This window comes from Sceloporus undulatus, chromosome 5 (assembly GCF_019175285.1).
Source record: "Sceloporus undulatus isolate JIND9_A2432 ecotype Alabama chromosome 5, SceUnd_v1.1, whole genome shotgun sequence".
In the NCBI taxonomy this organism is placed as follows: domain Eukaryota; kingdom Metazoa; phylum Chordata; class Lepidosauria; order Squamata; family Phrynosomatidae; genus Sceloporus; species Sceloporus undulatus.
In genome coordinates this window covers 4,784,643-4,795,891 of record NC_056526.1, presented here as the reverse complement: position 1 = coordinate 4,795,891, position 11,249 = coordinate 4,784,643, and the positions used below count along the sequence as shown (strand labels likewise).

Here is an 11,249-nt window from a genome sequence, read left to right as displayed (position 1 = left end):
ATATCCTGCCTTTGTCCCAGGACTAGGACTCAGGGCTTACAACATTAAAAACAATACAATTAAAAACATACAAAAATAGTTCATCATATTCTGTAGGGTTTCCTTAGGCAATGAATACTCAGAAATCATTTTCCAGTTCCTTCCTCTGAAATGTAACCAACAGCACCTCACATTCACTGGTAGTCTCCCATCCAAGTTGTAACCAGGATTAACCCTACTTAGCTTCTAAGATCAGCCAGGATCTGGCACCTTTAAAGTATTACATTCAATTTCCCTCTAAAACTATTTATTAGGGTTGCCATTTCAGGATCATCCCAGGCCCTGAGGGTTCTGGGCCAAAATCTGTGACCTGGAGATGGCACAAGTGTTGTTATTACGCATTATGGAGAGCCAGCATAGCATAGCAGTTTGCACGTTGGACTACAACTCATGAAACCCACTGGGTGATCTTGGGCAAGTCACATGCTCTCAGCCTCAGAGAAAGGCAATGACAAACCTCCTCTGAACAATTCGTACCAAGAAAACCCATCATAGGGTTGCCTTAGGGTTGCCGTAAGTTGGAAACGACTTGAAGGCACACAACACATACATTCAACCACAGCTTGCCATTCAAATATAACATACACACACACACACACACACACACACACACACCATATGTTGCTGTTTGGAAGTTAAGACAGAAATTTTAGCCAAAGGGACTTATCCCCGATCAAGGTGAAATGAGAGGATTAATCCTTCATACTTACCTAGGAAACCAAAGTCCCTGTAACCAAAAAAAAAACCCCCAAAGATATAACTAAACACAACCACCAAAGGGTTCTGGTAAAAACTAAAAAAGAATAACAACACCCTGGAGCAGAAAAACAATGTAATGTTTAAAAGGGTAAAATTACCCCACTGGAAGATTTAAAATATTTTTACAGGCCATTGAGGAAGACGTGGGTCGAAATGCGTCTGGCCTTTCGTTTCATAAATTATTTTGCATATATTGCCAAGTATTTTGGATATTTTATTCACCCTTAGCATTTTAAATCTTCCAGTGGGGTAATTTTACCCTTTTAGACATTACATTGTTTTTCTGCTCCAGGGTGTTGTTATTCTTTTTTAGTTTTTACCAGAACCCTTTGGTGGTTGTGTTTACTTACCTAGGAAGACAGGAATAATATTCTCTCACTCTCTCGCTCTCTCGCTCTCATTTTCCTTTCATACAGACAAAAACTTTCGCCCGGCAAATGGATTGGCAGACCTAGGTGCAGATTATCTAGCGGATGTTGAGCCGAGGGAGAAAAGGACTCTGCTACCCAAAGCTTTGACAGAACAAGAGTTTTTCAGGGATGTGCACAACAGGACCAAAGCTGATTTGCATCTGACAGAATCTGTCCCACCTTTGGCAGGTAATCTTTTGTTCCCTTTCAGTAAATGAGGGTGACTCTCTACCGCTGCTGCCTCCTGAAGTGGGGGGAAAATACGGATGGCTTTTCCAGTCATGGCACCCAGTCTTGGAAACCCTGTGGCCTGGGAGACCTTTCCAAAGCCTTGCTTGGTGGTTCTTTAGATGCTAGTGAAGACTGTCCCTTTGAGAGGCTTTGGACAGAAAGTTATCTCATCCCCTTGTTGATACTGGGCCCATTCAGACTACCTTTTACCCCGGATCAGAAATCGACCCTTTCACGTGAAGTTTATATTGGGCCCGATTCTGTCACAATCCATTTCGAGGCATGCATAAAGAAATGCCCTTTAGCCTGAGTCATCCATTCGGGGCAAAATCCATCTTTTCTGAAAATCCCGAGTTCCACGAAATATGAACTTGCCCCCGATCATGATCGGGTCAAGTTCAGGGGAGGGATTAAGGTCAGAGGGCAGGCTGAGGGCAGAGCATTCCCTCGCCTCATTGGAGAAGGAGGAGGAGGAGGAGGAGGGAGGAGCCTGGATGCAAAAAGGGGAATCTGACAGGAGGCTAAAGGGGAAATCAGGGTGACTGATGGGGGCTGCAAAGGGCTGTCAGAGGGAGAGGGAGACTGGAGAAAGTGACAGAGGAGGATGAGGATGAAGGAACCGCAGGAAGACGGGAGCCATGGAGGGCATTCTATAACGGAGCAGGAGGAGGTGGATGAAGGAGCCAGGGCAGTTCAGAGGGAGGGAAGGGTCAGAAGGAAGGAGGAGGAGGAGGAGGATTGCCAAGGGAAATTGGGCTGTGGGGCCAAGCCAGAGGAGGGATGTAGGGAAATCTTTTGATTTTTGACCATCTATGTGCATGATTTTTTGGGTGACATAGAATGTGTGTGTGCTTGCTTGTGCTACTTTCATTTCCTCTTGTTCCTGGAACTTAAGAGCCATTATTATTATTATTATTATTATTATTATTATTATTTGTGTTATATGCGGATGCTACAATCAGAATGCCTGTGCTGCATTTCCCTTTTATTCCCAATTGATTCCATGGGTCTACTTTAGTTGGAACTGACAGGTCACGCTCTCTCAGCCTCAGTGGAAGGCAATGGCAAACCTCCTCTGAAGAGAATGTAAGCAGGAGGAAAAGGGTCAGTTCAGGTCAGGTCAGAGGCAGGACACAAACGGAGCTCGCACCAGGCACCTTCCCCCCCCCCTTTTTTTTTTTTTTTAATTATTTTTGGCAAAAAAATGTGCATGTTTTTTTGCTTGAGGTAGATACAGTGGATCCTTGTTATACGCTGGGGTTTGGTTCCAAGATCCCCCGTGTATAACAAAATCCGTGTATGCTCAAGTCCCATTAAGTATAATGACATAGCAAAATGGTGTCCCTAATAAAAAATGGAACATCAAGGTAAATTTATACTTTTTTGGAACATTTCAAACCATGTATGCTTGAATCCGTGTATAAAAAATCCATGTATAAGAAGGGCCGACTGTATATAGATAGATAGAACGTGGCTAGCTGCTGCTGGTTCACGTTGCCTTTCATTTCCCCGCTTCCAGCAAAGGGGAAATGTTGCAAAGAGTACTTTGCAAAAAACTTTTTTTCCTTTGCGAATGAATGCTACAATTCAAATGTTACAATGTTTCTCTTTCTAATTTGGCAAATTGGCAAATTGATACATGCTTTTGCTACTGTCTCTAAGGAATTCAGGGGTAGCCTAAAGAATGCATGGCATGGCATCCTTTTCTGGCATTCCGAGGTGAGGAATTTATTATTATTATTATTATTATTATTATTATTATTATTATTATTACATATGTATGAGACATTCTGGGGTGGCAAGGAGGGGGGAAACGGGATGCAGAGATGGCATTAGCTTGCATTTTGGGGTTGAAAATGGGGCCAGGGGTAGATCATAACCGGCACTGACCCAAATGCCCACAACACACACACACACACAAGGTTTTTAAATTTGACAAGTGGTGCCTGGTCCTTTAAAAAAAGGAGGGGGGAAGCACACTGCCAATGTCCCAATGAGTGCTGGAAACGTCACCTATGACGATCGCTTGATTGACAGCAGGCAACTTCATGTTAAACCCGATTTCCCCAAGAGGGCATTCGGGTTAAAATGTCCCTGATTTGTAGTGGGCACTTGCTTACGGAGAGATTTGGGAGGGGGCCCCCCCCGAATCTGCCCAGTTCCTTCCAGGGCAAATCTGCCAGTGGGAATGGGGCCACTGGATGTCTTTCACAAAGGGATCTTGTAGCACCTAACTGTGCAAAAGAAGTTGTAGCATAAGCTTTCATAGACTAGGGTCAACTTCCTCAGGTGCTGGTGTCTTTTGTTTTTTCTTTGTAAGTTGCACAATTGCGTTCTTGTTGTTTTCTGGAGTTTGAGCTAATCCTTTTCACTGTGGTGGTGTTGAAATATGCTTTATAGCAGAGCGCATTTGCAACAAAGAGAGCCAGCGTGGCATAACAGTTTGATGACTGAGACTATGCTTCTGGAGACCAGGGTTCGATTCTCAGCTCGGCCACAAAACTCACTGGGTTCTGAAGATGCCAGCCACAGATGCTGGTGAACTGTCCGGAATAAACTCTTCTAGAACATGGCCACATAGCTCAAAAAACCCACAAAAAACTATGGCTGCTGGCCATGAAAGCCTTGAACTTCCCACTGGGTGACCTTGGGCAAGTCATATGCTCTCAACCTCAAGGGAAGGTAACAGCAAACTTCCTCTGAACAAATCTTGTCAAGAAAACCCCATGATAGCCTTAGGGTCACCATAAGTCAGGAACAGCTTGAAGGCACACAACAACAACAACAATAACAACAACAACAACAACAACGTCCCTAATCTAGATTCCAACCTTTGTTGTTGTGTGCCTTCAAGTCATTTCTGACTTACAGCGACCCCTAAAGCTATTGTGAGAGTTTCTTGGCAAGATTTGTTCAGAGCGGGTTTGCCATTGCCATCCTCTAAGTGTGACTTTTCCAAGGTCACCCAGTGGGCATCATGACCAAGCCAAGATTTGAACCCTGGTCTCCAGAGTCATGGTTCCGCACCAAAACCACTACGTCATGCTAGCTCCAGATTGCAACCTAGCCCCATGATACTGGCTTTTGAGATTTCTGTTGGTTTTCAGAAAAGAAAAGAATTAGCGCATGCACAGGAACCCTGGAATGATTTAATATAATTAGATTTAGCGGGGGAAGAATCAGGCAGCTCACGAAGCAGTAGGAAAAATATTAAGGTTACTCCTTCCTGCTTCCAATGGTCCATGTCCCTCTCCTTCCCCAACCTCTTCATGTGATCCCTTTTAACTTTGTAATCTGAAGCATCCTTCACCCTGACTTACATAGCACCCTGGTTTCACAGATACCAAGTCAATCACTGCTGGTGCTTTCCCTGGGTGAAGTGAAACCGTTGTCTTTGCAGCTGGAAAGGCACACTAGCATTGCAGAACTGGGATGACATGGAGGGACATTTAATAATAATAATAATAATAATAATAATAATAATAATAATAATAATAATTTATTTATGTTTACCCGCCTCTCCCAATGGATCAATTTCCCTTTTCTACTGGGGTTTGGGTGGCATACGTCCAGGCACAGACTTCCATATGCTCATGTATATTGTAACAATAGTCATAGTTTAGGAATGTTGGCTGGAATATTATGCTGCTGGAACACTGGTTTGTGCCAACAGTTGCCCTTTTTACATGCTTGCGTAAAGAGGTATATAGTACCTCTTTATGCAAGATGTTCTGCAGAGCAGGCCAGCCAAAGGGCCAATCCTGCATGTGTTAACAGCTTTGTTCCTCCCCTCAACACACACACACATACCCTGAACAGTAACCAGAATGGAGAAGGCCCCTCAGAATATTGCTGTTGTGTAAGTATACCAGCATGGAGCAAGATTCCAACTCTTACTTGAACTAGGAGCTGTCAAACCCAACACAATGACTTTCCATCTCTGAAAGAAGTTGGCGGCATGAGCTTTCATAGACTTAAGTTTGCTTCCTCAATGCACCTCATGCTGCCAAGTTCTTTCTTTCAGTTAGTCTCAAAGGTGCTACAAGATCTCTCTATCATCCCAATGTTAATGTTGCTTTGAAAAGTTCCAACTAGACAGAGGATGGGGAAGAAAAGTGTGGCTGAGGTATAAGGAAGGAGCTTCATTGTCAGAGGCTTTGTTATCGGCAGTATTCCTCTCCTCTCGAGTGGCAGCAGGGCTTATAAATAGCTCTCACTCGGCAAAGAGCACGAATTGCAGGTCAAAGCGGATTCTGCCTTCAAGGGATGCTCAGGAGGGAGATAGCCCTGCCCATGTCCTCCTGTATCTCCTCCAACATTCATTTCTGTCCTCCTGCCAACACCATGGCCAACTCTTCCTCTCTTCTTCCACATCTTTCTCTCCCTCTCCCTCTCTCTCTCTCTCTCTCTCTCTGACTAATACCCGACCTTTTCCCTAAAGTTGTTAAAAGCCATTAAGATTTCTTTTTATTGCCACCGATCCTTCCGCCACCCGGCGATTGTTTCCGTGACATTTTTATCAGGAGCTTCTTGCTCCTGGAAAAAAATAGAGGGAGAAAAAATCATGTGAGCCCTGTAAACGATCAATATTTAAATCGCAGGTAATTTATTTGTGTGCCCTCATTAGCCGCCGGTTTCCATGTGCTCTGGCAGCGTCGCCTCCGAGGGATCAGCAGATAATGGGTCTGCCTCACTACAAGCGACGCCAAGCCCCGAAGCCCATTACGAAGTGGAACCGCAGAATTAAGTGGCATTTAGGAGAGTCACTTGCTCTGCGGCCTCAAGATCGGAGCTGGTGCAGAGATGCTTTTAAACCAGCTCAACTAGTCCTAAAGGATGGTGGGGGTCCAGCAGTGATTTTGCCTACTTGTAGGTACAGTCGGCCCTCCGTATCCACAGAGTCTTCATCCATAGATTCAACCATCCATAGCTGGAAAATAATTCTGAAAAAAATCAGTTCCAAAAACCCAACCTTGTTTTTCCCATTTTTATATAAAGGATATCATTACACCACTGTTTTTAATGGGACTTGAGCACCCACAGATTTTGATATCCACAAGTGGAACCAAACTCCAGCAGAAACCAAGAAATTCATTTTCTGCTCCATTACCAGTGAAATGTCTTTAAATAGGAAGACTTTGACAAGCAGAACGTATAAAGTCAGCCATCCTTATCCACAAATTCTACATCCATGGATGATGATGATGATGATGATGATGATGATGATGATGATGATCTTATATCCTGCCTTTCTCCCAATATAGGGACTCAAGGTGGTGAACAAGTATAAAACAATACAATTTAAAAACAAGACAAAATATTAACATACATAAATATAAAATGTAAAAGCAATTAAACAATTTTAATGATTAAAACAGTTATAAAATATTAAAACACAAATCATTAAAAATTTGTTTAGCCCAGCATTAAAAACCCAGTCCATCTCAGCTTAATAGGCCTGACTGCACTGGATTCAACTATCAATGGCTTGAAAATATCTACTGTATTTTAAAAGATTTCACACACACACAAAAACCACCCTTGATTTTGCCATTTTACATAAAGGACACATTTTATGTAACTGTGGTGTAGTGGTCTGAGCATTGGACTAGGACTCTGGAGACCAGTTTTCAAATCCCATCTTGGCCATGAAAGCCCATTGGACCTTGGGCAAGTCACACTCTCTCAGCCTCAGAGGGTGGCAATGGCAACTTCCCTCTGAAGAAACTTCCCATACGTTGGAAACAACTTGAAGGCACGCAACAATAACAACAAAAAATTTACCACAGTGTTCCTTCCATGGATTTTGGTATCCATGGGGGATCCTGGAACCAAACTCTTTTGGATCCCAAGGGCCCACTGTATTTAGAAGTGCTCAACATGTGTTCAGAATAGCTTTCTCATAAGTAAGTGTAGAGGCACTCTTAGAGAAAAATAACTGGGGCCAAGATAGTGAGTACCAGTTCATTTCGGCACACAATGTTATTTTACTTTGCTATGTGGCTATCTGAAGTAATTGAGAGCTGTCCAGCATTGTCTGCCCTGATTGTGGGCTCATTCCCACTTACAGTATAGTCGGATTACCAGTTTGGCTCCGCTACGTGTCAGTAATCAAAAGGTCCCCCGTTCCCATTATAAAGCAGATCTTTTCCTTATCGGCATTGACATCGCTTTATTTTGGCATGATTGTTGTCCCCAATTGCGCTGCGCATGTGTCAATCATCACAGCAGCTCAGACTGTGGGGAGGAAGGAAGGATGGAGGAGGAGGAGGAAGAAAGGGAAGGGAACAAAGAAGAGGAAAAAGGGGTGTAGGAAGAGGAGAAGGAAGAAGGGGAGGAAGGAGGGAAGAAGAGGAGGAGGAAGGGAAAGGCCCAGTGCTGGGAGGCTCTCTCTGTCTTTCTGTGGGTGTCCCGGTCCGATCCAGAGTTCGTTTTCCCCCTTTTCCTGGGGAGATTCAGTGCCTGGAAATATTGTGGGGAGGGGGTGAGAGTCCTTTGCTCCCCTCCATCCTGGATCCTCCATCCTCTCCCTGCCCTCATAAGCCAATTGGAAAAAGCAGAGAGAGGCAGCCTGGTCTAGTGGTTTGAGCGCTGGACTCCCATTCTGGAGACGCAGACTTAGAATCCCTGCTCAGCCACAAAAACCCTCTGGGTTGACCTTGGGCAAGTCAAACTCTCTCAGCCTCAGAGGAAGGCAAGGGCAGATGTCCCTCTTTGAATAGATCTGGCCAAGAAAACCCCAGGATAGGGTCTCCTTAGGGTGGCCCTTCTGTGTGTGTACTTGTCAGGTTTTTTCCCCTCTCTTTCCCCTTTTAAACCCTCATGGGAGCTTGGCTTGGGCTGCATCCGCACTGCAGAAATAATCTAGAGGAGGAGGAGGAGGAAGAGGAGGGGGACACTATTTTTTTGTTTTTAGTACATAAAAATGATCAATGAATTGATAGAATGGTTTAGCAACTTCTTGCCTTTGTAAGTAGTTGCTTGACTAATCTATCAATTTTTGATCACTTTTCTTTATTTTTTAAAAAAATAAAGGTTAGCACTGGAGGGGTGACATCTCTGGGGAGGGATGGCAAACACCCCTCTGCCATTTGTCCCTCCCCTCAGAAGGAATCAGTTCTGAGCTGCCGTTCCCACTTATTCATCTCGCTTCAGAATCAATTCTTTTCAAAAGAACCTCTTTCAAACTACCATCAGGAAAACCCAGGTTTTTTGAGTTTGCTCCGCTTTATTTCAGCTGAAATTGATCAAATAAGGATTGGAATCAATTTCAAGTGGGAATGAAAGCCCTATAGCCCAATCTGCGATTCACTGTAAATTGTAGTGGGAATGGGCCCTGTAAGTCATTGATCCTAGAATCTTGGCCATCCTTTGTAATGCACATTGAGAGTTTTGTGGCACAATATGCAACATCTCTGCTTTATTTGTTTGGCCTTTTAATGTCATTTGATCAGTTTGCACCTCGCCTTCCTAGTAACAGAATGCAAGGTGGTGATGCCAAAATCCTTGGCATCCATGCATTATTTGGAGGGCTTGTGTTCCCTTTCAGATCCTTGTGTCCTGCCAATGGATGAGGGTGCCTGCAAGCAGTACACAGTGCTCTGGTATTATCACCAGGAAGCCAACAACTGCCGGCCATTCATCTTCGGAGGCTGCGGCGGGAATGCCAACCAGTTTCCATCCAAGCAGACATGTGAACTGTGGTGCAAGAGAGCAACAGGTGAGGTGTGCACCTTTGCTTCTTTTATGTTTGCATGCAAATCATTCCAAACATTTTGTCTTTGCTGCATGTGATTATGAACAGTTTTGCTTGGGTTTTTTTTTAGAAATTCACTAACAGCCCTGCCACTTAAAGACAGTTAATCTAGACAGCGATAGAGGATTTCAACCAACAAATTACAAGTAATGCAGTTATAAAGTAGCAAGTGAGAGTGAAACTTCCTTATTCATGAACTGAGGAAGCTTTCTAGGTAAAGGGACATTTTAAGACATTTTTAAAGGTTCCTGGAGAGGATTTTTTTCAATTTTATGCCATCTTCTTATCAATCTATTTTTTAAAGGAACTAAAAGTAACAAAAGCAAACAAATACTGTTTGTACTGCAACAAGTCACTTGTTTAACTTTTCAATGAGTGACAATGAAGACCTATTTTTTAAACCAGTGGTTCCCAAACATTGGTCCTACAGGTATTTTGGATTTCAACTCCCAGCCAACTTGGTCAATGGCCAGAAATTCTGGCAGCCGAAGTTCAAAACATCTTGAGGACCAAAGTTTGGGAACCAGTGTTTTAGACAATTGCAACAAATAATGGTAATGAATTACTCCTTTTAGAAGTATTTTAACTTCTAAAGAACATAAAATTGACTTAAAGGAAAGGGGAGGATTGAGGAGGGCTGTTCCTCAAGGGAGAACATGATTTGACATGGGAAGGCAGCTGGTGGCTTCCATGTCAGTGGGGTTGCAAATCCACTCCAGGGTTTTATCCAGATTTTAAAGAGACTATACAATGTGCTGAACCTATTTGGGGGGGATGAGTTCCCTATATTGAATAGTTTTTTAAAGTTCAGACTAAACCCCACTCCAGATCCACTGATCCAGTAAGATTCCCTCAGATATGGAAATGACTAGCCGACACTGGAGTGCAAGCAGCTAGAATTCATGAACTTTTTCCAGTTTTCTGTTACCTGTAGATATGGATCAGAGATCCCTGTCCTTCAAAGTTGTTATGCTTCCTTTGGTTACACACAAAAAAATTGGTTTGGGGACCCATGCTGTGTAGCCATGGCCTCAGTGAGAACCTGTCGGGTGAATAAATGGAATGGAGTTCTTAGTCATCCCACCTCCATCTTCTACATCCCTTGAAAGCTGGCAGGCGGCAGTACAGAGGGATGTTCATGAGAAAATTGGATGAAACAGGCCATGGCATTCCTGAACCTCCTGCTCTTCGGATGAGTGCATATGCTGTCGTCTTCTTCCTTTCTGAAATGAAAGGCCTGGGCTTTCTTCACCTGGGTCAATCTGACACTTTATCTACATTCAGTCAATCATTTTATTTTATTTTATTTTTTGTACCAGATGTTAATAACACAGCAGTAGAGAATATACAAAGGGATCTTGTTGCTCCTTTGAGACTAACTGGGTAGAAGAAGTTGTAGCGCATGCTTTCGTAGACTTGGTCCATTAGATTGCATCAGTGGGTGGTGGACTCTGTCTTTGGAGATCATAGAATCATAGAGTTGGCAGAGACAACGAGGGCCACCCAGTCCAGTCCCATTCTGCCATGCAGGAACTCTCAATCAAAGCATCCCCGACAGATGGCCATCCAGCCTCTGTTTAAAGACCTCCAAGGAAGGAGACTCTATCACCCTCCGAGGGAGTGCATTCCACTGTCGAACAGCCCTTACTGTCAGGAAGTTCCTCCTAATGCTTAGGTGGAATCTCTTTCCCTGTAGCTTGCATCCATTGTTCCAGATCATATTCTCTGGAGCAGCAGAAAAGAAGCTTGCTCCCTCCTCAATATGATATCCCTTCAAATATTTAAACAAGGCTTAACCGTCTTAACTGTCTCTTCTCCAGGCTAAACATCCCCAGCTCCCTGAGTCGTTCCTCTTAGGGCATGGTTTCCAGACCCTTTACCATTTTAGTTGCCCTCCTTTGGACATGCTCCTGTTTCTCAATGTCCTTTTTGAATTGTGGTGCCCAGAACTGGACACAGTATTTCAGGTGAGGCTTGACCAAGACAGAATAGAGTAGCACTATTACTTCTCTTGATCTAGACACTATACTTCTATTGATGCAGCCTAAAATAGC

At 43.6% G+C, this 11,249-nt stretch overlaps 1 protein-coding gene across 1 annotated transcript in view; it reads left to right on the top strand.

Moving 5' to 3' along the window:
• The window catches only part of LOC121930871 (collagen alpha-1(VII) chain-like), a 178,021-nt gene that overhangs the window by 163,902 nt on the left and 2,870 nt on the right, over positions 1-11,249 (top strand). The window contains exons 88-89 of the mRNA XM_042467818.1: positions 1,215-1,397; positions 8,989-9,159. Coding sequence (XP_042323752.1) covers positions 1,215-1,397; positions 8,989-9,159 — 354 coding nt within the window. The remainder of the gene's footprint in view (positions 1-1,214; positions 1,398-8,988; positions 9,160-11,249) is intronic.